The sequence below is a fragment of the Phycodurus eques genome, chromosome 19 (assembly GCF_024500275.1).
Source record: "Phycodurus eques isolate BA_2022a chromosome 19, UOR_Pequ_1.1, whole genome shotgun sequence".
NCBI lineage: Eukaryota > Metazoa > Chordata > Actinopteri > Syngnathiformes > Syngnathidae > Phycodurus > Phycodurus eques.
The window spans coordinates 12,123,521-12,151,096 of NC_084543.1; the positions used below are offsets into that span (position 1 = coordinate 12,123,521).

At 40.5% G+C, this 27,576-nt stretch overlaps 4 protein-coding genes across 5 annotated transcripts; all 4 read left to right on the plus strand.

The window, feature by feature from the left end:
• Positions 1 to 475: 475 nt before the first annotated feature.
• Positions 476 to 4,544, plus strand: dmc1 (DNA meiotic recombinase 1). Its single transcript, XM_061706277.1, has 13 exons — positions 476 to 532; positions 762 to 806; positions 902 to 1,048; positions 1,146 to 1,228; positions 1,342 to 1,394; positions 2,044 to 2,085; positions 2,202 to 2,274; positions 2,383 to 2,474; positions 3,404 to 3,477; positions 3,581 to 3,695; positions 4,126 to 4,186; positions 4,277 to 4,393; positions 4,475 to 4,544. Exons 1-13 carry the CDS (start codon positions 476 to 478, stop codon positions 4,542 to 4,544), a joined length of 1,029 nt encoding a protein of 342 aa, XP_061562261.1.
• An 869-nt stretch (positions 4,545 to 5,413) lies between these two features.
• On the plus strand, positions 5,414 to 14,181 carry gspt1 (G1 to S phase transition 1). Its single transcript, XM_061706806.1, has 13 exons — positions 5,414 to 5,803; positions 6,567 to 6,827; positions 6,917 to 6,950; positions 7,089 to 7,166; positions 7,758 to 7,938; positions 8,992 to 9,146; positions 9,875 to 10,015; positions 10,146 to 10,239; positions 10,936 to 11,016; positions 11,324 to 11,497; positions 11,921 to 12,010; positions 13,244 to 13,412; positions 13,508 to 14,181. The coding sequence occupies exons 1-13, from the start codon at positions 5,608 to 5,610 to the stop codon at positions 13,558 to 13,560; spliced, it is 1,707 nt and encodes a 568-aa protein (XP_061562790.1). The 5' UTR covers positions 5,414 to 5,607; the 3' UTR covers positions 13,561 to 14,181.
• Positions 14,182 to 14,595: 414 nt separating this feature from the next.
• rsl1d1 (ribosomal L1 domain containing 1) lies at positions 14,596 to 19,680 on the plus strand. 2 transcript variants are annotated; one of them, XM_061705959.1, is made up of 9 exons: positions 14,596 to 14,684; positions 14,905 to 15,044; positions 15,313 to 15,451; positions 15,563 to 15,711; positions 16,030 to 16,131; positions 17,041 to 17,134; positions 18,930 to 19,043; positions 19,138 to 19,332; positions 19,414 to 19,680. In XM_061705959.1, exons 1-9 carry the CDS (start codon positions 14,646 to 14,648, stop codon positions 19,519 to 19,521), a joined length of 1,080 nt encoding a protein of 359 aa, XP_061561943.1. In that variant the 5' UTR covers positions 14,596 to 14,645; the 3' UTR covers positions 19,522 to 19,680. The 2 variants fall into 2 exon arrangements, with proteins under 2 accessions (XP_061561943.1, XP_061561944.1); XM_061705960.1 differs by having other exon boundaries at positions 19,141 to 19,332.
• A 4,933-nt stretch (positions 19,681 to 24,613) lies between these two features.
• On the plus strand, positions 24,614 to 25,099 carry LOC133395308 (transmembrane protein 238-like). The gene has a single exon (XM_061664101.1). It carries the CDS (start codon positions 24,614 to 24,616, stop codon positions 25,097 to 25,099), a length of 486 nt encoding a protein of 161 aa, XP_061520085.1.
• Positions 25,100 to 27,576: the final 2,477 nt, after the last annotated feature.

Below are 27,576 nucleotides of genomic sequence, written 5' to 3' on the forward strand. Positions count from 1 at the left end.
TTTAGGTAAAGCATTTAGTATGTATGGATTAAAAAATCCGTCTGACTCTGACCCAAACGTTAGAACAGACGGGGGCGGTAGTGCTCCATTACGATGGCTGCCAGCCGCCTTTAAAAGAAAAACAATTTAGAAAGTTCCCTTTGCCACGAACGTATCATCACCGAGCCTTCCTTTCCCGCCGTTCACTTGAATTTTAATTCCTTACTGTTTCCTAAATTTCGTACATTCATTCTTACAAGTAGATAATGAGCTTCTAATGAAGCAAGGTCACATGTACAGTTTACATTTCTACATGATTAATATTTGCAGTACTTACGAATAAGTTTTTTTTTTTTGTTAGACTTTGAAATACCAACACAGAGTCTTTTGCTAATTTCGGAAGATTATTTTACCTCGGCTAAAGCTAGTCGAGTTTCCGTGGCTAAAACCTGATTTTCGAAAATCCCCACAACGTTGTAACCACACAGCATTCACAATGAAAGTCTCAGAGGATCAAGTTGTTGAAGAGGATGCTACATTTCAGGATGAGGAGGTAAAACAATTCAACTTCTCAAACTTTAAACTGGAAGAACTGGATACTACCTGCTTAGAACTGAATGCAAAGTGTTAGATACGAGCAGAAACCAAGTTTACATGAGCTAATGTTGTCTAAGGAAGCTATGTCGTCCAGTTTCTTCTACATATCTGAGAACATTCTGATAAATTAAAAACAATACCTTCTTTAAAATAGTACAACATTCATTTTGGCCTCCTACAAACAGGATTCTTTTTTCCAAGACATTGACCTTCTGCAAAAACATGGCATAGTAAGTAACTACAATAATTCAAATTTTTATCACCAAACCAATATCTATATATGAGACCATTCCCTCTAACCTCTTCTTACTGTTTGTCACCACAGAATATGGCAGACATAAAAAAAATGAAGACAGTGGGCATCTGCACTGTTAAGGGAATCCAAATGACGACTCGCAAGGCATTGTGCAACATTAAGGGATTGTCGGAAGCAAAAGTGGAAAAAATCAAGGAGGCTGCTGGGAAGATGCTGGTAAAAAAAAAAATAATAATAATAAATGTTGCACAGGCTTTTTCTGTGATGTAGATTGAGCCGATATGACGTTTTAGATAATTCTCTGTCCTCATAGAATGTTGGTTTCCAGACTGCCTTTGAGTACAGTGCCAAGAGGAAGCACGTTTTCCACATCACAACCGGGAGTCAGGAGTTTGAGTTAAGATCTGACTTTGTATTTTGATTAGTTGTAATTTGATTAAGCAAATATGTTAAGTTGGTGAAAAATGTGAATGCAAATCTAATAATTTACTGTGGTTTTGTCTCTGCAGTAAACTGTTGGGTGGAGGAATGGAGAGTATGGCTATCACAGAAGCCTTTGGTGGTGAGATACTTTATCTTCCTCCTCTTTTTCTTTAGGCTACTGTTTATCTTTTTTTATCTTGTATCAGTTTATACAGTAGATTTTAAAGTCTACACACCCCTGTTCCAATGCCAGGTTTTTGCAATATAAAAAAATGAGACCAACGTAAGCCATTTCAAAACTTTTTCTCACGTTTATGGCCAAAAACGTCAACCTTGGTTTCATTGGACCACAGCCCATTTTCCCACTTGTGTTTGAGAGATTTTTTTAGGGTCCAATGAAACCAAGGTTGAACGTTTTGACCATAATTCCCAAATTTATGTTTTTCGCAAACATAACACTGCTCATCGGCAAAAGAACACACAGCGAAGCATGGCGGTCGGTGGCAGCAACAATGCTTTTGGACTGCTTTTCTTCAGATGGAACTGGGGCCTTACACAAGGTGGAAAGAATTATGAACATTTCAAAGTAGCAGTCAGTGTTAGCACAAAACCCTTAGGCTGCAATAGAAAGCAGAAAAAAGTCATACTTTATTTGAGTTCAGTCAGACGCACTTTAAATGGTGGCAGGTGTGTGCTGACTCCTATTTAACACGAGTTTGATTGAGATTGGTGTTTAGACTTTTAATATCCACTGGACATCTTGGTTAAAATGTCATACTGTCCTGCAGAGTTCCGTACAGGAAAAACACAGCTCTCCCATACACTTTGTGGTGAGTAAAGCGTCATGTTATTTAAAAAAAACAACAACAAAAAACAAGACATGGTTGCAAACAACAAGTAATAATTTTTTTTTGCTCCATTCCCCGCTGTGTTGTTTTTGTCCCAGTCACTGCTCAGCTGCCAGGAGAAGATGGCTACTCAGGCGGGAAGGTCATCTTTATCGACACAGAGAACACCTTGTATCCTCACCCTGATAAAAGCATGTTAACAGGAGAAGTTTTGTTCATGTTTTGTTTGTTTTTTCCTTCTCTTTTGTTTCTATTACCCTTCATAAATGCCCATTGCAGTCGCCCAGACAGACTGAGAGACATTGCTGAAAGGTTTAATGTGGACCATGATGCTGTCCTTGACAATGTTCTTTATGCCCGGGCCTACACAAGTAAGAAGATGCATCACAAAAACACGAGGGATGCCTATTTGAAGGAATAATTTTTATTGATGTTTGGGAAAATGAACAAACAATGTTAATGTTTATTACAACATTACATCCATCTATGGGCACATAATAGACAAACCATTCACACTCACATTCACACCTAGGGACAATTTCGAGTCTTCAATTAACCTAACATGCATGTTTTTGGAATGAGGACGCCAGAATACATAGAGAAAACCCACACAAGCAAGTGTAGAACAGATGTGCTAACCACTAGTCCCACTGTGCTGCACTCAAGATTACATATTCCCAATTATTAAACAGTAAACCATTATTTTAAAATATGAAAAGCTCAAATAGCCTGCTCACATTCAAATGAACAGTGAGTTATACTACTAACCAAATCAAGTAACTAACCTAATGACTCGCTGTAAACTACGGTGGAACCTCCAAAGTTGAACACAAACCACTTTGTGATGCTAGTTGACTTTAGTTGTTCTAAATTTAAAAAAAAAATAAAAATCCCTTCAGAAATAATGTTTTAGACTCAAACTGTCAGTAAACTGTAAGGAGAAGTTAGCTACTGTATAATGAAACTAGTAATGTTGTAAAACAACACACCCTGAAGACACCTTACAGATATGTAATGGCGAGGTAACGGGAATTTGTTACTGTACTAACCACTATTTCACTGTGCTGCCTTCGTTAGCATCTCTTTGGTAAAGGTTTTCGTATTATTATAATTATTTGTGTATGGAATTGATGTTTATTATTGTATTCACAGTCGCTGGTACACAAAAAAAAAACACACAAAAGCCAAAGGGAAAGTGTGTTCAACTTTGAAAGTTGCGCTCTATGAGTGCTAACCTGTGAATGGAAAGACCCTATCTATACATTTATATTAACGTGAGTTCTTTCTGCTCTTCCTTCAGGTGAACATCAGATGGAGCTATTGGACTTTGTAGCGGCCAAATTCCATGAAGAAGGAGGGGTCTTCAAGCTTCTGGTAAGAAGAACACTTTACTTATTTTCCTGATTAGTGATGGACTTTGTGATATTTTAATAACTTTATTAATAAAGTAGAGCTTTCTGATTTGTGTGGTCTTCAGATTATTGACTCCATCATGGCTCTGTTCAGAGTGGATTTCTCGGGCCGAGGTGAGTTGGCTGAGAGGCAGCAGAAACTGGCCCAGATGCTCTCCAGACTGCAGAAGATCTCTGAAGGTCTGTGTAGCTTTCATATACGTGTGTGAGTTTGCACTGTCAACAGCACAATGTTGTTTCTGCATTAGTTTATACTCCTCTTACAAAAATGAATTCTTGAAATGTGACTATCTCGTAAAATTCCAACTCCATACTCATAATTACGACACTATTCCCACAATTCTATGATGACTGATGACTTACGGTAATCTTTGTGTTTTCTTCTTGTTGTCTGTGGGCCTAATAGTCATTCTTAGAATCTACACATTGATGACGCAAAGAGTGTATTTTTTTCCCCAAATCATATCAAATTTGGACAATTATCACTCTGTATCCCGCATAAGATGGTAAAAATCGGTATACATGGTCTCTGCACTGAATTTCATTTAGGCGTATAAAATGATGCAAATTATTAAGGTTCCTTCAATGTTTTTTTTTTTCTTTTCCTTAGAGTACAATGTTGCTGTGTTTGTGACCAACCAAATGACTGCTGATCCTGGTGCAGGGATGACGTAAGTGATCACACGTTTGCATGTTCTCTTTTGGTCAAACATCGTTTATGGCTTTGATTTGGCAATTTTGGTTTTATCACACCGTTTTAGATTCCAAGCTGATCCCAAGAAGCCAATCGGCGGCCACATCCTGGCCCATGCTTCCACCACAAGGTTGAGCTTGAGGAAGGGACGCGCTGAGATGAGAATTGCCAAAATATTTGACAGGCATGCATCACTTTTACAGCAAAATCACATATATCACATCACATACGAATCATTTTCAATATTCTTGATTTGTTTTTGCAGCCCAGATATGCCTGAAAATGAGGCCACTTTTGCCATCACAGCTGGAGGAATTACTGATGCTAAAGAGTGAAAGATAAACAGATACAATGTTAGCACAGTTAGATGTTCCCTTTTGTTTTTGTTTTAAAAAACAATATATATTAGAGCATAGTTCACTGTTCCCTTCTAGTAATTTAGGGTATTTTTAAGACTTCTGTTGCATGTTCAGTGTATATTCTGTTTGCATTGTTAGAATCATGTCATCTTGTTCGTGATTTGACACAATAAAGTAGAGATGGTCTTGAATGTAAATAAATGGTCTCATTGTTACTTTAAAGGTGGTCCTCGGTTTATGACGGCCCCAACATACGACATTTCAAGCTTATAAAGAGCATTAAACAGTAAACAGTTACCACCGTACTTACTGTTTGTCCATGTACCATTTTCATATTTATGGCCTAGGTGTTTTTTATACAAATATTTGCTGTAATTATGGCACATGGAAGTTTACAAACTGCGCACAATGGACTGGTTTGCACCGTGGCATAAGAATATATTGGCATGTGGCACAAAATGGGACACTCAGTTACTACTGTACTTACTGCTTTTCATTTTACTGTTTTATATTTGTGGCCTAGAAGTGTTTTTCATATAAATAGCTACTATAATTGTGACATTTGCAGTTTATGAATGGAGTTTGATGGACGAGTTTACGCAGAGGCCAAAGAATTCAATACATCATTAGATTGTTTTTATAATTTGGGTCTAGAAGTGTTTTTCATTCACAGATATATTCTGTAATCATGACTAATACTTTGTTAACGTAGGTCCGTGATACAATTTGGCTCGACCCTACGTACAGATTCGGGTTACGTGGCCACTGAAGGCGCTATTACCGTCTTAAACCGAAGACCACAGCCAGCAGGGGACCAGTGGTGACCTCTAGTGGCGACCGCAGGGCATGCATCGGCTAAACACTACTCGTCAGCTGCGCGCTCCATATGCTTGTCAAAGCAGCATAGCAATGGGAAGTTCACTAACAGGGCTGTCAAGTATTTAAACCTACTGATAACCAGCCGCCTTTTTAGCAGAACGACAAACACCTACCAGCTCTACCGGCACAGGATAGCTTATCGACTCTGGTAAACGGAGCAATGGACCCGAGAGACACGGCTCCGGATTCGTGGGAGCTGGAGGAAGACGCCGAGGCCCCGGCCACCTCGGCGGCTCTCCCGAACGCCTTCGCCGCACTCAACGTCAACGCCAAGCCGTTTGTCCCCAACCTCAACGCCCCAGTGTTCGTGCCGACCTTCCTTCAAACCAGCGCCGCGGAAATTCCTCCTTCCGACGGTAAACTTCCGCGAAAGCTAGAAAACACTTTAGAACTTAGCATAACTTGCTAGCTATCTTGCTAACGCAGCTAAAGTTAGCCTGTGTCACTTGCCAACACGTCGACTCCGTGTCGCCACCAGTTATCGCTCATTCATGACGAAGTTACACCCACACCTCCTGAAACGTGGCCAACATCGTGGGATGAATATCAATGAACATTTAAAATGTTTGCTTTTCTCTCCTTATCCAGTTGGCAGCATGGGGGTGGCACAAACAGTCGATATGCAGCCACAATGAATCAACTATGAACACCGAATGGGATTGTGGTCAGGTTACAGAGGCGCAGGCTGATAACAGGGGAGGTGTGGGGTCAAGTGCCAGAGTGGGTACGATGCTTACTCGAAGCTATGCTTGAAACGTCAAACTCATCAGGAATGCCAGGGTGGGGGTGGGGGTGGGGGGGGCGCTCTCGAAGTTTCACATAGTGAGCCTTATTTGGATTGCTGACATTGGTGAACCACAAGCACTGCCTTGTGTGACTGTTATGATGCAACCTCACTGTTCCACATCGGAAATAGACTTCCCATTGGACTGCATTGCACGGCCTGGGATTTTGACCAATAGTGTCAATTAGACCCCTGGACGTCTTAGTTTATTGAGTCAAAGTCGCATGTTTTACATATAAGGTGTGTCAGAAAAGTTATGTTTCAAACCAAAACTACAAACTAGGAGTTTTGAGAGACGAGGCTTCCAGAGTCATCCAGTGAGCGTTTGTTTCCAGCTCCGGTGGAGAACGGCAGTTCGGAGGCAGATATGGCCGCCGACGAAGACACGTGGGAGCAGAACGATGAGCCGGGCGGAGGCGGCGGACAAGAGGACCCGGTGGCGGCAGGGGATTGTCAGCCGTATGCTGAGACCAAGGAGGATGAGGAGATGATCATGGAGGAGGAAGAGGAGGAGATGCCTGCACCTAAAGTGGCGCCTTCAACACCAGATGCCCCCAAGAAAGAGCACGTGAATGTTGTCTTCATCGGTCATGTGGGTGCGTAAGCATTAGCTGCATCATTGTCTTAAGATGACGTCAAAACGACAGTTTAATATTATAATCATCATTTTTCTTTTGACCGTTAGATGCTGGAAAATCAACTATTGGTGGACAGATCATGTGAGTAAATATTGTGACGTCCTCTTCTTACACATTTGACTTTTGCCTTTCCAGTTAACATGGATATTTGACTTCTAAAGCCGTCAATGGCAGTGAATGTGTTAATATTTTTTTGTGTATGTGTTTTTTTCTCATTAGGTATTTAACTGGAATGGTGGAAAAGCGAACTTTGGAAAAATATGAAAGAGAAGCGAAAGAAAAAAACAGAGAGACATGGTAACCATGGCTTGAGTTGTGTTTTTGGAAGTGTCCAATTTTGATTTAATGCGTATTTTTAATGGGTTGATTTCATATACATTTCAAGTGACACATATCCAATATGGCTGTGTTTACATTTATGGTACACATGGAACAACCCACATGCACAGACGCCCAAATTGCACATAAATAACTCCACAAGCAGGGACGACATGGAAGTAATCAATAAAACGATAATAATAATGATAATAATAATACTCTTCAATTGGTCTGAGCTGACTCTTCCCCCATTGATTTCAATGAGACTCCGACGAATTACTCCACTGGCAACCATCTGAAATTATTTTGCTTATTTAACAATTAACACACCTCTAATGTTGCATATTTAGTCTATATTTAACTGTTATAGTTTATATTTACAGTGGGTGGTTATTAATGTGTTTTCTTTTGTGTTGTTGGAGCAGACAAGGGTGTATATCTGTCACCAATTGGTGACATCAGACTTGCGTTGAGGGGGTATATTCGATACCGATAGTCCAGTTTAGTAGCGCGCGGCGGGTTTTAAAGTCATATTTTTTTTTTGCATACATATCTTCATTGTGGTCGCAGGTACCTATCGTGGGCACTGGACACGAACCAGGAGGAGCGAGACAAAGGGAAAACGGTGGAGGTAGGCAGGGCTTACTTTGAGACTGAGAAAAAACACTTCACCATCCTCGACGCACCTGGACACAAGAGCTTTGTCCCTAACATGATCGGAGGAGCGTCACAAGCCGATCTGGCTGTCCTGGTAAGATGGATTTAATTGTTGATGAAGTAATCATTGTTTGATACACTCATCGTTATGCATGCATGTGTTAAAAAAAACAACAACTCATGCATCCTTGTCATCTTCCTGTTGTCACTTCATCTTTCAGCATGTCCCCTAAATGATACATATACTTTTTACTGGTCATCAGAACACATATTTGTATTTGTGTTTTCGCCTTTTGCCGGCACAAACTGGGTTTTAGGGTGCTAAAAATTGTCTTCTTAAACCCAGTGTTTTAAATTATATTAGCAATGTGAAATTTGGGAGTTTATGGCGTACTCGGTTTACATTACAGTGCTGGTCAGTCCTACAGCAATGAGATAACCCAAATTTGTACGGCATGCGCCGTAGTCTCTCAACTCACTAACCTACATTTGCACACTAGTAAAGTCATAATTACAGTAATTGTTTGTATGATAAATGCTTATGGACCATAATTAAATGAAAAACAGTGAGTGTGGTGATAAATGAGCATGCCATCTTGTGCCTTATGATGACTTTTTCTCACACTGCTGCGCAAACCTGTTCATAACCTCGCATTTTCATGAAAACAGTAAATATTTGTATGAAAGACACTCTTCGGCCATGAATATAAAACAGTCAATTGGCAAAACAGTTAGTAACGTGATGACTGAGCATGTCTTCTTGTGCCATCTACCGGTAATGCCGTATTCTTCTGCTGCGCAAACTAGTTATGGCGCAGTCCACACGTCATATGTCAGGACGAAGGAACCTATGTAATTTTACTACTACGCTATATGCCTTTTTTTCCCCCGCTTGTTACAAAAAGGCATTCATGCTTTGAACTGGCTGAAACGAAATACTGCTTGTGGGTTATAGCGCCACCTGTTGCTTTGGACTGCTACTTTGTCCGTTTTCATGTGGATGATGTACACGGAGAGAGAACACTTGCTGTAGACAGTTTAACACTGAACTGTTTTTTTTTTTTTTTCTGTTTTTTTTTTTTAAATAAAGGTGGACTGCAATTAAATGTTTCGTCATTAAAGTCGTTTTATTCCTGGCCCATGTCAGGTGATCTCGGCGAGAAAGGGAGAGTTTGAGACCGGCTTTGAAAAGGGTGGACAGACTCGGGAACACGCTATGCTGGCTAAAACGGCAGGTGTCAAGCATCTCATTGTCCTGGTCAACAAGATGGACGACCCCACTGTCAACTGGAGCCTAGACAGGTGAGCTTGGTGTGGATAGAGAGTGGGATTTGGATTTTTGATTGCTATTGTTGTGAGAAACCTTGATTGGTGTTCAGTCGTGACTTCTTGATTGTCTGCCATACATTTCCTCCCACATTCCAAAATGTGCATATTAGGTTCATTGAAGTGAAGTGTGTGAATGGTTGTCTATACTGTATGTTCCCTGCGATTGGCTGGCTACCAGTCCCGGGCGTATCTGGCCTCTTGCCTAAAGTCAGCTTGGATAGGTTCCAGCTCACCCTAATGCTATGAAAAAGGATGGATGTTCTTAATGCAGCATTCATTCATTCATCTATCTTCGGTTCCACTTATCCTCACTAGGGTCGCGGACGTGCTGGAGCCTATCCCAGCTATCTTCGGGCAAGAGGCGGGGTACACCCTGAACTGGTCGCCAGCCAATCGCAGGGCACATATAAACAAACAACCATTCGCGCACACATTCACACCTAAGGGCAATTTAGAGTCCTCAATCAACCTACCATGCATGTTTTTGGGATGTGAGGGGGAAACCGGAGTGCCTGGAGAAAACCCACGCAGGCACGGGGAGAACATGCAAACTCCACACCGGCGGGGCCGGGATTTGAACCCCGGTCCTCAGAACTGTGAGGCAGATGTGCTAACCAGTCTACTACCGTGCCGCTCTTAATGCAGCAGTGTCTTTTAAAATGAAGAGTTTCTATTGGCTTTTGAGATGTATAAACTTGCAGGTATGAAGAGTGTAAGGAGAAGCTAGTGCCATTTCTAAAGAAGGTTGGCTTCAACCCCAAGAAGGACATCTACTTTATGCCTTGCTCCGGACTCACAGGTGCCAACCTCAAGGAACCCGTACCTGAATGTCCTTGGTACACGTAAGTGGGACTGTTCACATGATGGCTGCGATTATTCAAAGTTTTCACCCATGTAGAAAGGAGGACATGTTAGATGGACTTAATAAGAAATATCTTTTAAAGAACCACTTTCATTTTTGCTCTCCACCAGGGGTTTGCCATTTATTCCCCACTTGGATAGTCTGCCAAACTTCACCAGATCCATCCATGGCCCAGTCAGACTACCCATCGTTGATAAGTACAAGGTGAGCAGGTGAAGAAGCCTGACAATAGGTCAGATTGTTTCGTGTAAAGTGTGAGGCCAAAATGACAAAATGTCTTCCTCTAATAGAAAACACACATGCAGGATTGGAATCTGTGTCCTCGTTTCCGTTATGTCGATTTTCCTCATTCCGGTGATTGCACAATGACTGTCTTGGTGATAAAAGTGTGACTCTGCTACAAGTTTAAAACGATGTGTTTTGTTATCCAGCGACTGAACATGCCTCATATTACCTTATTTACTACTGGAAAAACTTCGGAAAATTTTGATTTGCCCAACCCACACAAATGGCCGTTATTCAGAAAGTGTGATTAATAATTGGTTTCACATTATCATCTACTGTAAAATTTGATCTACGGAGTGCACCAGATCTTTATACTGAACCTATTGCTTCAATGTGTGTGAATTTGATTGAAAAACGAGTGGAGTTACCATTATAAAATGGAGCTCATCGAACGATTTATTAAAAAACAGGATTTTGCTGAGTTAAAGAGAAATCCGCAAAGAAGTTGCATCTTTAAGAAGTGTAGGTAAAAGAAGTCACAGTTTATTGTCCTAAATTTACGGTGTTCAGTGTCAAGAGAGTGACTAATCTAAAGGAACTATATAACACAGTGGTTTGTGTGTGTGTGTGTGTGTGTGTGTGTGTGTGTGTGCGCGCGCGTGTTTGTTTGTTTAGGACATGGGTACAGTCATCCTTGGGAAGCTGGAGTCCGGATCCATCAGCAAAGCCCAGCAGTTGGTCATGATGCCAAACAGGGTGAGATCTGTTGTCGTTCTTCTTGTGGAGTTATCAGGGAAAATATATTCAAAGGTAATACCGTTTTTGTCAATGAAATACATAAAAGGAGTTGAAACCTTTATAGACATGCATATGTAGCTTCCACATACGTAGCAGTCCATGGTTCAGATGGTTAACGTGAAAATATGACATACCAGTCATTATGAAATCATGAAGGAGAATCATGATGAGTTGAGCCACTTGCCAAAATATAGTGCAGGCAAAATGGGATTAAATCAAATAAAGGTGTTTAATGTAATGTGTTTGTTAACAAATGTATTTTCAGCACATAGTGGAAGTACTGAGCCTCCTAAGCGATGAGGTGGAGACGGATGACGCAGGTCCTGGGGAGAACCTGAAGATGAGGCTTAAGGGCATTGAGGAAGAAGAGATTCTGCCTGGTTTCATCTTGTGCAGCCCTGACAACCTTTGCCACACTGGCCGCACCTTTGACGCTCAGGTGAGACGTTTGATCACAACTGCAGGGGGTCCTCAGTTTATAACAGTCGAACGGCGTGCAATGAACTAGTTTCCGCAGCGTCGTATGAGGCATAAGAAGACTCCCTCAGTTACCGCTGCACTTAGTATTTCATTGGATGGCTTCATATTAGACCTAGAAATGTTTTGAAATTAATATTCACTGTAATTAAGATTTAACTACGGCTTTAACGTTGGAACGGAATTCCATCTTAAACTGATAACCCACCGTCTATTGTGTTTAAAAAGAAGGAAAAATCCAGGTGCCTTTCGTGATCTCTGCATGCCTGTTTAGTATCTAAAATGCTTGCATAAATACTGAACAAGTTGCACAGGAAACCTTTTGAATTTGTCAAATTACACGATTGTCATATTGTATTCAAAATCTCTCATCCTTTTATTTCAGATCGTCATCATTGAGCACAAATCAATCATTTGTCCTGGTTACAATGCAGTTCTTCACCTCCATAACTGTATTGAAGAAGTGCAAATCTCAGTAAGTTAACTGAAGCAACTGTTTTATATTCTGACCATTTGTTTCCCCCCCCCCCCCCCCCCATTACTGTAAATCCAGCCTATTGAGTGCATTGGTATCACCAGCCACACATACTAAAACATACTGCGCTGCCTCCTCTGGTCTGCATGCCTTAGCCAGATGGTGGCAGTAGCGTGACAGGTCAAGTTGATCTCTGATGTCAAGAAGGAGACCTCAGCGAAGGACACTCAAGTTAAACTCCAGCAGTTTGTTTCCACAGGGAAGAGAGAATATATGCCTGTTAGTTATGCAATTTGTGTTTAAATGCATTTTATTTAATTTTCCTCAATACTTAAAACAATATCTTGACACTCGTAAGGTATAGTTTGAAAAATACAGAGAGAATTTTCTTGAATGTCCCTACATCAAGGGCTGAAATTGGACTCCATGCTCTTAACACATTCACTGCCATTGACGGCTTTAGAAGTCAAATATACATGTTAACTGGGAAGGCTGGCAGTGAATGAGTTAAATATAAAGCTCCGTCCAATTGGACTAGTTTGCCTGACTCCATCAGATCCGTCACTACATTTCAATCGTTCAAGTCATTCATTTTAACTTGCATTAATCCACTCTGTATCTGCTCATGCCCCTTAAGAAAGAATCATGCATCCTTGCGTCTGTGCCCTTAAGCTTCCAAAATGGGTTTCAAACCTAAACTACTTCATGTCATCCATTTTACTCTGTGCTTGCAACTTCGAAAGATTCTCCTCCTTGTTGCTGCTCTTGATTTTCTTGTGTACTGTTTTTAATGCAGCATATGAATTGTTCATGCCTAACCATTTACATATCAATTTATATACTGCGTCTAAGAATTCAGTTGTCTTTATTTATGTTATATGAATGTCACGGCATGTGCATGTATGACATGTTTATATATTTCTGTTGTAACTTATGCATGCAATTTTTTGGAATGGGCATGTATTCTGGTAGTTTACTTCTGACTGGTAGGGGTGGGCTGGGTGACTTGTGTAGGGAGAGATTTGTTTTTTGAATGTCTGTGTAATGTTGTGTTTATTGTATTTGTGTGTTGGACCCCCTCTAAATGAGATGACTCATCTCAAGGGGTAATTCCATAAGAATTATTAGTAGTTTATATTAGTAGTTAGTCGACAAACCGACTAGTCTGTGTGACCCTTACTTTGTTAGTTTGTCATCCTTAGACTTTTGGTTTAATTTCCATCCTGATTTCAGGCCTTAATTTGTATGGTGGATAAGAAGACGGGAGAGAAAAGTAAAACACGGCCACGCTTTGTTAAGCAGGACCAGGTTTGTATCGCCAGGTTCCGAGCAGCGGGAGTCATCTGCATGGAGACTTTCAAGGACTTTCCTCAAATGGGGCGATTCACGCTACGAGATGAAGGTAACAACACTCCACTCACCGAGTTTGTCATTGTACCTTCATGTATTTATTTATTTATTTATACTATTAATGAGACCTATTTTTCCTCCAACCAGGCAAAACCATTGCCATCGGAAAAGTGCTGAAGCTGGTGCCGGAAAAGGACTAAATGCAACAGTGGCCCAAGTTGTGTAATTGTTCTGCTTGCCACCAGGGGAAAAATGCTGCTGGGCCCAACCACAACAGCTACTCTTCTCTTTACACTCAACTATGCTAAAGAGAAGAACATCCAACAAAGGAGCGTAGAGAGGAATTAATTGTCAAATGAAAATAACAAGACTGGATCAGTTTTTATGATGAACAATCTAAAGTGAGAGACAGCGTCCAGGGTTCTCATATTGAGAGCTCTGCTATGCCATTAATGTAGCGACAGTACACGGCTGACTACACAGGCCACGCCATTTGTTTTTACTATGGAGATAGATGCAGTGTTACTGAGTCTGGAGAGAACAAAAATACTAACTACAGATTGATTTTGTCTCCTGTAAAAAACAAAACAAAACAAAAACATGATGCAATTCTAATTTGATGAGTGCATTTCCAATTGTAATGATTAGAGTCTAAATCCAGCGGACATTTTATTTGCTAGGTGTTGCTGTGCCAACAGTTTTCGTTTGGTCTCTCTCACACTTCTACGATGAACCAAGGACGAACAAACACTCACACAAACAATGCAACTGTTGCATAACGAGGCCACACGAAAAAATAAATCATGACGCTTGATTAAAAATGTTTTCGTTTTTTTTCCCGCCCTGCACTCAAGGTATTTTATATTCTGACATTTACCTTTATTTGTATTAACATTTTACTAATTACAATTAAATTACATTCATAATTATATTATTTATATTATATCATTTAGAATAATTTCTCCCAATCAGAGAATAAAGTATAATCAAGTCAGTTTACCTTATGAACACGTTTTTGCATCTTCACAGCGGTTTTCATCGGATTGTTTTACATATTTATGGAATAGTCTTTTTCATGAAAATATTTACTGTAATTTTGACTAACTGCGTTAGTAATAACTACGGCGGCTTACTGGCAAATTTACGTGACGTCGCAAACCGAGGACCACCTGTAAATAAATACATTTTTGTCGCACAGATAAAGTTTTGAGTTGTCAATTTGACGTAGCACGTGACGTCGTAAGCAACTACGCATGCGTGCGTGGCAGTAACACGTGAAGGCAACATGGGCGACAAAATGCAAGTTGAACTAGACCGCTCACAGGTAAAAAAGAAAAACAACTTTCTCGCCAATTGAGCCGTTTTAGCCTGTATAAGTTAAATAGGGTTGATGGTGGTTTGACTACTATGTTTACGCATTGAGCAGTACTGACAGTAATGACGGGCCTTCGCGTATTTGTTAGCTTTGGAGCTAACCCAAATGCAGGCCTCGAACAAAAGTCTGGTTTCACCATATTATTAAACTAAGTGGTTATGTTTCATAGGTGAAAAAGGCTGTTTTAGCCTTGCAGGCATACCTAAAAACCAAGTCGGCCGGCAAAAAGCTTTTCAAGGACGACTCTCAAAAGATCAGTCTGCTCTTCACACTCTGGAGGATCCCCAAGGAGGCTCAGACCATACGGATGCAAGTTCATTTGTTCTCATAACATTTTGCTCAGCATGTTGTCTATAACGCATTTCATCGGTGTACTCCCTATACTTCATTGTATCATAACCAGAGGTATTTTCTAATACATCTATTTTTTTATGCATTAGGTGTACCGTATGTTGAGTCCTATAAGCGTAAATTCACGAAGTGATCGCAATGGACAACAGATGTATTTATGTGATTTAAAAAAAATGTCATTGTATTGGATAAATAATAGTGTTCTCTGTTGTTGTCTGGTCATCAGTCCATTGCCTCATGGCCAACGTACAGCCTCAGAAGAAGTTTGCCTATTTACCAGAGATGAGCCCCAAATGACCGCAGATCAAACTGAGAGGTTTTATAAGAAGTTGATGACAGAACGGGGGGTTAAAAATGTCACTGAGGTAATCACTTTTCAAAGTTTCAAAGACCAGCGTAACATTGGTCTGTAAGAAAAAGAAAAGTTTCATTTATACCTCAATGTAATTGCTAATAGTTCCCTGTATCTTTGGCAGATAATCCCCTTCAAGGTCCTGAAGACAGAGTACAAACCATTTGAGGCTAAACGACGCCTATTGGGGAATTTTGATATGTTCCTCTCAGACGACCGCATACGCCGCCGTCTGCCATCTCATATCGGAAAGCACTTCTACGAAAGGAAAAAGTAACAGTTAGACTTTAATGAATGCATTGTCTACATGCCCTATTTAAAGGAAACATTATTTTCCCACAATCTAAAGCTCACTCACAGACATATTTTCAGAAATGGGCACGGTTGTTCAATTTTACTCTTTATGGATGGGCAGAAAACTCCAGAGACCCTACTACTTGTTCATAAGAAAGTGATTCCATTCCATTGTTACATAATACCAATTCAATTTTTTTCCCTCCGTCACGGTAAAAAGAGAAAACATTGTGTTAAAGTTGTGTCTATGCTGCGACCAAAGTTTGAGACATGCTAACAGCTCTTCCTTTTTGCCAGGGAGCCGCTTTCTGTGAACCTGCAGAGCAAAGATCTGGCCAGAAACATCCAGAAATTGGTTCAGGGCACCAGTGTGAGGGTCAACAACAAGGGCTCTTGCTGGTGGGTTTAAAAAGTGTTTGCTCATCTGAATAATAACCAGTAGACTGTCTATTCATTTAATTTAATTAACAAAAAAGGAAAAGTACACTAGGTCATCACACACGATACATCCCAGAAAGTTGTTCCATCTTTGATTTTTATTTATTTATTATTATTTATTTAATTACTGTAGTAAAACAAAACTTAAATTACCTCTCTAAGTTCCCTTAGACTTTGAAGCTAATTTTGTTCTACTTTATCTTGGCTCTCTGGCCCCATTTTGATTTGGGTTCAGTTTTTAGGTCATCATTTCCTTGACATTTTCGTTGTCTGGGTCCGCTGTATTTTTGTTTTGTTGGCAGCATGATGGCCTAGTGATTATCACTTCTGCCCCAGAGCCGTTAAGTTCTGGGTTTGCGTCTCAGCTCAGGGCCTCCTGTGTGGAGTTTGCATATTCTTGCATGGTGTTTGAATTCTCCTGCGTCACGAGACATGCATGTTAGGTTTAGAGAAGACTCTAAAATGTCCATATGTGTAATTAATAAGAGTGTGGATGCTTGTCTACATGTTCCTACTTGAGACTGGTGACCATTCCAGGGTGTACCCCAAAGTCATCTGGGATAGGCTGCCAGTCACCCACTAACCAAATGAGGACAAGCACGATGGAAAATGGATCATGGAGAACGTTTTGCTCATCCCGTTATATGTAGCGTAACTAATAGCACCGCACAAGAACCCTGTCAATTCTCTTAAGTGGTTGATGCAGGATATGCTGGTGCTATAGCAAGTCACTGTAAATCCAGGTTGACCTCCTCCTCCCGTGGAGTCCACCTCTACTGCTTTGATACACACTAAGCAGACCAAGCTGGCATGTAAAATATCCACATTTTGTGTACTTTGATCTGACATCATGAAGGATCTGTTTTTCAGTATGGCGCGTGTTGGCCACAGCGGCATGACTGCCGATGAGTTGACGGAAAACATTGAGGCGGCTGTCCAAACTGTGGCTGGAAAAATACGCATGGTGGGTACAGCGTTTTAATAAGCGACAATATTTCGTAGCTTCACCTTAAGAAACGACTTCCAAGTAATTAAGATGGGTTTTCTATCGTTTTCATATCAATAGTGACAGGATTCCTACGCAAATATGGAAAAGTATGGAATTTGATTTAATAAATTTTGAGGTCTGGAAAAGTATTACCAAGACAGCTCTATTTTCTAGAACAAATAATGATGAATATGGAAAAAAAAAAGGTTGTGTGAGAGCACACAGTATTATGCCATGGTCTTGGCTGAATACTCGATTCTGATTGGCTCAGAAAAGTCCATCAGTGTACACTATCAGCTGATGATGTACACTCTTCGAACGTCTCTAGTTCCTGTCAGTCATTACGTGGTTCCAAATGAAGGCGCAGCACCCTTAGCTATTAGATTACACGAGCAAACATGGCACCCTGAGACAGACTTTCTGATGTGCAAGTTTGAACAACTCTGAGGACACAAATTATTGCATTTAAAACAATAGTGAGAGATTTAATCATGTATTTGGTGATGACAACCCGCTTTACTGGGATGCTGCTGATGAATTGAGGAAACGTTCAGAGACAGAAGCGACATATAGAGTTCACTTAAAAATTTAATTCAAGTCACAGACGAGAAGGATGAAATCAGTGCGAAGAAAACAACAAAATAGGCGATTAAAACGCCGAGGCACTTCCCGGCACAAAAAATGACAAGTACGAACTGAACACTTCACCGTGGATGTTTTGAAAGGCACCCTGCGACGATTTTATGCTGCCGTCCAGTCAACGAAGACCGACATAGATTACAGCGTTGCCAGTCTGAGATCTTTCATCACCAGTCACATAGAAATATACAGAATATGTGTCATAATCAAAACTGATTTGTTCATCATATCTGTGGTTATTATTTAACACGGTCAAAACTATTTGCTGGAGTACTGTAACGCGTTTACCCGCCATTAGAAAGTTATGGGATCATAATGACGCTTCATAGTAAAGCCCTCAGTCATTGCAAAGGAAAATTTAGTAAAACTTTATTTTTTGACTCCACATTTTTTTTTATGTTATGTTGATTAATGGCGGCACGGTGACGACCGGTTAGAGCGTCTGCCTCACAGTTCTGAGGACCGGGGTTCAATCCCCGGCTCCGCCTGTGTGGAGTTTGCATGTTCTCCCCGTGCCTGCGTGGGTTTTCTCCGGTCACTCCGGTTTCCTCCCATATCCCAAAAACATGCATGGTAGGTTAATAGAAGTCTCTAAATTGCGTGTGAATGTGAGTGTGAATGTTTATTTATTTTTTTTGTATGTGCCCTGCGATTGGCTGGCCACCAGTTCAGGGTGTACCCCGCCTCCTGCCCGATGATAGCTGGGATAGGCTCCAGCACGTCCGCGACCCTTGTGAGGACAAGCGGCTCAGAAGATGGATGGATGGATGTTGATTAATTAACCTGGTTAATTCTCATTTCAACGAATGCAATGTTAATCAGAGTACCGCGATCTGACTTGTGCTTGCCCATACAATGTATTATTGCATTAAAAATGTTTAGGGTTCCCTTTTAAATCCACAAAAAAAATAAATGCATAAATACTACCTGTCCGTGTGTGAGATTTTCGGCTTAATAGCCTTTTATAAAACCAGTTTGTTGTTGTTGTGTCCTGTAATTTATTTCATGATGTCTGTCAAGCAGGAGCAAATGCCTTTATTTGTAGATATATGGCATCCTTTAGTCATCCTTTATCATTCACACCTTTCCACCAACTCTCTTTTGTCTAAATGCTTTTTCTACTTCCGTGTAGAAGGGACCAGTGCTGAAGATTGTCCACTTAAAAAGCGAAAAATCAGTGGCCTTACCCATCTATACTTCAGACCTAAGTCACCTCATCATGCCCAAAACCGCAGAGGCTGAAAAGGTGAGGACAGAATTTCAGCGCAAATGCTTCCAAATGCAGTGTTATACCCACGTTGTGCAGGTTGATTTTAATTTTTTAATTTTTTTTTTTAAAGCAGCCTGAAAAAACACCGAAAGACACAAAACAAACCTCTGCAGAGGATGGGGAAGAGAAGGCAAAGAAAAGGAAGGTAGAGGAGGAGGAGGAGAATGATGACGACGACGACGACGAAGAAGAAGAAAAGGAAGATGATGAAGAAATTCCCCAGCTAGTCCCCATAGTGACAGAGGGCAAAAAGCCTCAACTGCAGGTTGGTTCTGCACACAACCACAAGAATTCAACTACATTCATTTCAAACATGGACTTTTTTTCCCCCCCTGTCTTGATACAGCGGAAGAAGACCAGGTCTGCAGAGAAGAAACATTCAAGCATACTGCTCAAAATGACCAAGAAAGCGACTACACCCAAAGGAAAAGGAAAAGTACCTAAAGTCAAATGATTTTATTTTGGGACGCTACTCACTCACTATTTTGTAAGATTTTCAATATATTTAACCTGTCGCATCTCGTCTTTGTGAGACTGAAGTATGTTCAATTGGCGGTCAAGTTTGTATCCAAACACTTTCTAAGAATAAAATACCTTTACTGATCTTGCACAATGAGTGTTTTGTGTACACGGGTGAGCTGGACCATATCCCGCTTGACTGTGGGGTGAGAGGAATGGTACATCCTGGACTGGTTACCAGTCAAACACAGGCCACAGATAGACATTCACACTCACAATCACACCGATGGACAATTTAGTCTTGCGTTGAAAATATAGTACTGCACTAAAAAATTACATCGACGATAGGACAATGTCCCTGTTCGACGACATAATAATTTTTTGTGATTCGTACAGGAATGTTACTCAGAAAAAAATCTCCACTCAAACTGCCATGACTGCTAATGTACTCCTTTTCCAGTCTTTCATTAGGCCATGCATTATGCATGTAGAGCCTGCTCTGTTCTTCAGTCAGACCCACCCAGCATTTACATTATCAAGTCTCGTATTATTTGTAAAATTCAGTTTTTTTTGGTCATTAATCGAAATCAGGTAATTGGTTAATTTGTCTTTAAATGTGATGAAAAACAATTGTACATATGGTATATATTTTTTAATTTATGTAGTTAACTAAGTTATTAATTTGAAATAATACAATTAAACGTTGAATTAATTTTGTTAAAATTAAGACACAAAAAGTTAGGAATTTTTGGCTTTCAGGTGAAATCTTGATGATGAACCTAAAATGCACTAAAACCTTGACTGGTAAACTGAATTGGACCTCTAAACATTTGAATGTTCAATGTTTTAAGTACTTTTTGCACCACATTGCCAAGGACATCCACTTCTGTATCTTTCTGTGACTCTTCTAGTCTCGCTGTATCTTGCAATGGCTCTAAACTCAGTGGTCTCTTCCCTCTCAGAACATTCTGTTTAAAGCCTCGCAATGGTCAGGCACTGTTGATCAATTGTTAGCTATCGTCTTGGTGTCATGATGTCAAATTGAACAGGCATGATGAAGGGAACTGTTTAAATATCATTTCTGATTGAAACAGGAAATATATTAGTCGATTCATGGATTAAATAGCTGTTGTGGATTTTGGCATTCAGCTCCTTGTTGTAAAAGTACAAAAAGTACTGAGCAGATGGACATGAGCATTCAAATGTTTAGAGAAGGTCAAGTTAGGTAGTTGTGAGTGGACTAATTTGAATACTGTACTGTATTGAATACTGTAAAAAAAAAAAAAAACATCCACAATTGACCTGGCGCATATTACTGTTTTAAGTCACATTTGTCCCTTAACCACAAGAATTTGCCCAAGCCTGCATTATACTATTCGTTGTGATGGTATAAAAAGCTTTTTTATTTATTTTTTTAAATGCGTCTTTACATCCTCGCGGCAGCGCCACATCATTCAAGAATGCCTTGAAGTCAATTCGGTCATCTGAGCTCAGCACGTGTAGCAGCTGATGTGCGTCTATTGTCAGCGGGCTTCTTCTCTCAGGCGTGTGCAGCTGCTGTACTCCTCGCATACGATTCCACTGCAATGTAATGGCTTTGCATCTTTTAACACCTTGCAGTCTTCTGGCCTGATGTTGCATCGCCGTCCGCTGACTGGCGACAACACTGACCACACTTGTGCAATTTACAGCTCTACAAGGATCACCTAGATGAATAAATAATGTGACACAGTCAGGGGGTATTATTTTAGAAATATATTAACCAATGTGATTGCAGTTTCTAGTGGTGTAGAAGTGCACTAGTAGGTTCTGTACTATTCCAAACTACACCCACTGTCAAACTATTATTTTAAGACTAAATTCATATACATTATTTTTTAATATTCATCTGACAGTGTCGATTAAAATAATTCTCTTTCCACTTTCAATACAGTTCTTATGTTTGATCTCAATAGACTGTGCTGGTGAACCTAATTTTTCGCCAGTCAATGTAAAAAGGAAATAAATCAAACAATTGAATTGAGTAGAAACTTACTGGCTGAAATATTTCACTCTGAAACTCTTGCTCTCTCTCTCTATATATATATATTTATATTAGTTTCACCTTTTGAATTGAAATACCTACTGAAATAAATTATTTTCCACCATATTCCAATTTATTGAACCGCTCATTAGGGCGTAGTTGTCTATCACCATTCATTTGCAGTTATTGTGTTACACTATGTAGAGCTATTTCTAATATTGCACACAGCGCGCACGACATGATGCAAAATAAATGTGAAACAAATGAATACCTGTGACAGTATCAAGCAAACATTTTAAACACCATATAGGCAAATGCAGAAATTGTGAAATATGCAGGATCTCATAAGATTGTGCAAGTGCACAGAATGTCTGCATGCATATACAGTTGCAAAGGACACAATAATGACAGTTTAAGGTAGGCAAACATTTGTGCTGAAGGGCCACATTTGATTTTTAAAACAAACTGATGAGCCATATCATTAATTCATTGATGAGGTATAAAAAAAAATCTGTATATAAAATTCCTTATTTTTACTAATTAAATAATTTATACATACTATATATGTTAAATGTACAATACATACAGTACTATTATTTTAAATTTTTTAATTGTATTTCCCCCCAAAATTGACTAAACAATTATTTCATGTAATAAATGATAACAAATAATAGGAAACAAATATATCTTATTTTAATGAACCATATTCTGCCCTCCTCTGCAGTAGTGTATGTTTTGCTGAAACATGAGGATGATGAAGCGAGACGACCAATGGTGAGTGATGTCGCTGTTATCCGGTGGGTGTTTCTTGTCCACTCATCCAAGACGAGCTGCTCTTTGTGGGTGTGGTGGGCCATCTGGAATTACAGTGTGTCAACAGGTTTCTGGGCAAGAGAATAGGCACATGACAGATGATATGTCTCTCTATCGGGAAGCTGTGTTCGGATAATACTGATATATGTGACCAGCATAGTCACGGTGCAAGTTTTTTAAGAGTCACAGGATTTTTGTGGACACAATGGAAGACTATGACGAGACAGCGTTTTTCAATGATTACGGGCGCTTGTGTCCGAACAGTCACTCTGTCTCCGTGGGCTCCTCAGATTGGGCCTACCTCCACAAGTCCATCATCTCCATCGTGATGGGGTCTCTTATGTCTGCTGCGGGTGTGGTCCTGTTCCTGCTGCATTTCTCTGGGGTGGTGCAGGCGGGTCCCGTCGCCTCCGCCTGCGTGTCCGTGGGACTGATGTTCGTGGTGGTGGGCTTGGTCTGGATGCCAATATTGAAAGAGAAGAGGAGGCGTCGGTGCTACTACCAAGTGGCTTGACTCTTATGATATGTATCCAGCCATCCATTTTATATACACCACCCAGTTCAGGGTCAATGGAGAACTGGAGCCTATCCCATGGCTGACTTTGGGCAAAAGAAAGACTGCATCCTGAACTGGTTGCCAATTGATAACGGGGCACTTACTGGTGCATCTCAATAAATTAGAATACTCGGAAAAAAATAGAAAACTGTATTTAATTTAGTAGTGAAACCCATCTAGATTCCCATTTAGATTCACTATCCCAGTGGCTTGCAAAGAGGCGGGTGTAGGGAGCGGTGGCCCGGGGAATCCGCCTGGGAATCACCAAAACGCCCCAACCCATCCTCCGTTGCCAATTGTATTTCGTTCTGAAAACCTTCAGGCAAAGCGGTAAAACATTCAATTAGCCAATGAGTCAATTACCCTCCACATATTATTTATGAGTCAATTTCAGCTGCAACATAAAAGAGCTTTGATTGAAACATATTCATCAATACATTTAAAGACTGAATACTCCTAATGGCATGGCATACAGTACAGTATGTAACTTGGTTTGCACTCTGTAAATGTTCTTTGGTTTATGAATGCAAATCACAAAGTTTGATGGTTTTTTTCCCCAACGATAATAATAAACCAGTATAATCACTGGCCACATCATATCTAATTACATCCAGGAGAAGAGTAGTTTAAAAAAAAAAATCTGTACTCAAAATTATCAAAAAGATATTGTACAGTTTTGATTGACACTGTATTAAATGAATGTTTTTTTATGGTGCCTGCCGAATGGTTAGCATGTCCGCCTCCCAATTCTGAGGTTTTGGGCTCGAATCTCTGCTCCGAGTTAGCATATTCTCCCACATTCCCAAAATATGCATGAAAGGTTATTTGAAGTCTCTAAATTGTCCATAGGTGTGACTTTGAATGTGAATGGTTGTTTGTCTATACGTGCCCTTCGATTGGCTGGTGACTAATCCAAGGTGTACCCTGCCTGCCTCTAGCCCAAAATCAGCTGCAATGGGCTTCAGCTCTCTTGCGACTCTAATGACGACAAGCGCTTACAGCTAACCAAACCCCAAATTCACCCTCTCAATAAATTAGAATATTACAGTGACAAAATTAGTTTGAATACAGAAAGGAGGTAGAAAATGGTCTTCTGACAAGTATTTTGCTATGTGTTTATTGAATCTGTATGAGTTTCACTTTAGTTTTTTTCTTTTCACTTTTCAAATTAAACTAGGGATTTTTTTTTTTTTTTTTTTACCATATTCTAACTTACTGAGATGCACCTGTATTTGCTACATACTGTAAGTGGTAACAAAATAATCATGTTCCGTTACTGTAATTTATCCTTCTGTATGTCATATTTGTTTCTTTTTTACGTACAGTAAACTGACTGGCCATAACATTAGGTACACCAGCACCATCTACTACGATCTAAAACAAGGCTTGAACTCTTATGCATGTGACAGACAAGCAAACAAACTCCCGTTTTGACTGTCACCGACTGGGAACTGGCCCCACGCTACCTGCACGGAAGTCAAGCGAGTGAACCACAACACCGTCAGTGACTGTGATGATGATTCAACAGTTTTTTTTTTTTTTTTCCCCCCCCTCAGTCAGTCATGTTGATAACTACATGCGAACACTGAACTTCGACCTCTGTTACTGCAGAGCTTGTAAGAGCTACGCCCGCAAATCCCGTCGCTACTCGGGATCCACATCTGGATTCACTCTGACACCATTTTCTCAAGGACCATGTCGACCTCCGTGCAGATGGAAGCGGCGGCGGAGAGGAGGTACGGCGGAGTCGGCCGTTGCAAGTGCTCCTTCTGGTTCGCCGTGGCCCACGACATCCTCGGCGTGCTCATCATGATGGTTGGAGTGTTCGGGGGCCTGGCCATCCACGACCTTTTCATCTACGCCGGCGCCATCGTCATCTTCCTCAGCCTCATCTGGTGGGTGTTCTGGTACTCAGGCAACATCGACGTGCCGCCCGAGGAACTGGAGGACGACGTGGGCCTCATTAAGCCGAGGAATAGAGGACTGAGCCGAGTGGTGAGGCGCGTGTCCAACCAGCTCTCCAGCGGTATACGGTATTCTCTGAGAAAGAACGCCGGCTCGACCAGAGAGGGCCCTGTGGGTAAAAGACCCCAAAACACTGAGGGGTCACTCTTCACCATCTACGACAGCAGCGTGGCCTCGTCATCAAAGCAACTTGTGAGAGAGACACTATCTATATGAACTACGCCTTTACACCAGGTTTTCCCAAACTTTATTGCCTTTAAATGACGTACTCTCAGCTCCTAAAGCTTGATTTGCAAACGTTTTTAAGACGATGGCACATACAAGAAGGCTAAGAGGCCCTTGAGAGAAAACTGCTTCTCACTGAGACTTTGGAGAAAGGAGCTGTTTTGCGGACACAAAACAAGGAAACATACAGTATGTCTTGAATCTCAAGACAATGTCCATGACAGACCAAAGGTAAATGACCTTCGCTTTCATCTACGTAATTTTATTTGCTCCCCTTTGTGATGGCTCTCTCTCCGTTAGCTACAGAAAGAAGAATCAAAGCTCATGAATCTTCGATTAGCGCCCTTTAACAAGCAGAACGAGGTTTCTTTGCACGTGAAGAAAATTCTATGATTTCACTGTATTTTGTCCTGATCCTGAAACTGATATTGTCTTCATTTGTACTTAATTTTCGAGGTGTTTGATGTCCGATTGTACCAATCTGAAAATAAAGTGAAGCACCCATCTGAAAACGTCCTGCCTGTTCAATCAGCCGAGGGACTGCTGAATGTGGATATTTTCCTGCAGCACACCTGATGATCTCTCACGGCAGACTGTTGGGAATCACTGATTTACACACTGTAATGTTAATGACTGAGAGATGCATTAAACCTGCACTTGGATTTTGGTTTTATTTGCTTCTACGTTTGCTTGAGAGGGATTTGGTGTTTACTCTGCCATCGTGAACGGGTAATAATTAGACAACACTGTCCAGATAAGCTCACATGTTCTCTTGTGGCTGATAAGATACACATCTTGCACACTTTTACGAAGTGTCGTGTCGACGATAAAGAGGCAGAGATCAGACTGTCTTTTTTTCTGGATCCCTGTAAATGCAAAAAAATATATATACTGTACCCTGTGAGCTAGAATCATGTTCAAGTCAAATAAAACGATTCCGCTGCGTGGTCACTTTTGGCTCTATGTTGCAATGCCAATGCACATTATGCAAACAAAACCCACAAACATGCACAGTTCGGTCACAAGCCTTTTTCATGTTTATCTTCTACTTGAAACTCTAGATACACATTCTATATATACAGTGCAATGCAGTACAGTCACCAAAGTTTGTATTTTCTGTTTCTGTTGATGGCTGTTTTTGATTTGTTTATTGACCCCTAATCTTGAACATCGTCATTTCAGTATACAATACACGCATTGTGCTAATATACAAAACCAAACTGCATTGTGAAGCTCTTTCGTGTTACCTTCACGTTGTAATCCAAATGTCAGGTTTATGCATTTGTATTTTTCCTTTACATTTCATTGGTTGTTATCTTAAAATCATTTTCTATCAATAAATGTTGGAAATTTTGAAAGAAGTTTCCCTGAGTAAGACTAATACAACTGCTTTTCTTTTTTTTTTTTTTTTTTTTAATATCCATTTATGCATCAATTTTTCTACCTCTTATCCACTGCAAGATGGAGCCTATTTCAGGTGGAGCATATTTATGATATGATATGATATGGTTTGGTATGGTATGACATGACAGTGATTCTCAACTATATTGTGGGTCGGGACCAAAAAGTTATTTTGGGTGGGTTATGGACAGGTGGTCAACAACGATAGGGGGTTTTAGGTTTTCGACAATACTGACATTCATTTTGAGGTTACAGCAAGAGTAACAATACGTTTTCGAGAGCTACAAAAAGGCACCATCAGTTAGCGTACTTAGTGTTTTTCATACAAATCTTTACTGTAATCATGGCACTGGTACTATTAGCGTTGGTAAGTGATGGACTATGGCGCATTCCGACTTGCGTACGATGTCGGGTTACGCTGCAGCCAGCAGTGAAATATTTAACGTACTTCTCAGATCGACCAAACTTGCCTTTTTTTGTGTGGATAATAACAATTTGGGATGCATGCTTCAGCAATCTAATTGATTGGGGTATTTAAACATTTCAAGAATGCTATTGGTGTTTTTATATAGTTACATAGTTCAGACTATGAAAACTATTACGGTTTGGTCTACAGCCTTCATTTTCCTAAAAAAAGAAGAGATCAGTGCCATTTGTACATGCAGTTGTCACGTTCACCCTCAGTTTCGATTAATCGAACATTTCTGCCTTGAAAAACACTACAGTGTGGGCACAAACGTGGTGGTCGACTCTTAGTCTGTAGTGGCGTCGGCCACCCTTGGCCACCATGCAGCCAGCCACCATGCAGCTCCGCCCCTGCCAGTGGTGACCAGTTCAGGGCCTCTGGCCCAAAGACAGCTGGGATAAGCTCCGGCTCACCCGAGAACCTATAATGACGACAAAGGCTAGAGAAATAGATGGATATACACATTCATTTTATATCCATCCAATTTCCTTTTCTTCATTTGGGTCATGTGTGAGCTGGAGCACATCCCAAAAATGACTTTGGGTGCGAGGCAGGGTAATCGCTCACCCTGGACTAGTCGCCAGCCAATCGCCTACGGGCA

Excerpts from the sequence above, each read along its gene's own strand:
- gspt1 (XM_061706806.1), top strand. The coding sequence starts at position 5,608 with ATGGACCCGAGAGACACGGCTCCGGATTCGTGGGAGCTGGAGGAAGAC. Across the intron at positions 6,828-6,916 it reads TGTCTTCATCGGTCATGTGG|ATGCTGGAAAATCAACTATT; the intron begins GTGCGTAAGCAT and ends TTTGACCGTTAG. Across the intron at positions 10,240-10,935 it reads CCATCGTTGATAAGTACAAG|GACATGGGTACAGTCATCCT; the intron begins GTGAGCAGGTGA and ends TTGTTTGTTTAG.
- dmc1 (XM_061706277.1), top strand. The coding sequence starts at position 476 with ATGAAAGTCTCAGAGGATCAAGTTGTTGAAGAGGATGCTACATTTCAG. Across the intron at positions 533-761 it reads CTACATTTCAGGATGAGGAG|GATTCTTTTTTCCAAGACAT; the intron begins GTAAAACAATTC and ends TCCTACAAACAG. Across the intron at positions 4,187-4,276 it reads GATCCTGGTGCAGGGATGAC|ATTCCAAGCTGATCCCAAGA; the intron begins GTAAGTGATCAC and ends ACACCGTTTTAG.
- rsl1d1 (XM_061705959.1), top strand. The coding sequence starts at position 14,646 with ATGGGCGACAAAATGCAAGTTGAACTAGACCGCTCACAG. Across the intron at positions 17,135-18,929 it reads TGGCTGGAAAAATACGCATG|AAGGGACCAGTGCTGAAGAT; the intron begins GTGGGTACAGCG and ends ACTTCCGTGTAG. Across the intron at positions 19,333-19,413 it reads GCAAAAAGCCTCAACTGCAG|CGGAAGAAGACCAGGTCTGC; the intron begins GTTGGTTCTGCA and ends GTCTTGATACAG.
- LOC133395308 (XM_061664101.1), top strand. The coding sequence starts at position 24,614 with ATGTCGACCTCCGTGCAGATGGAAGCGGCGGCGGAGAGGAGGTACGGC.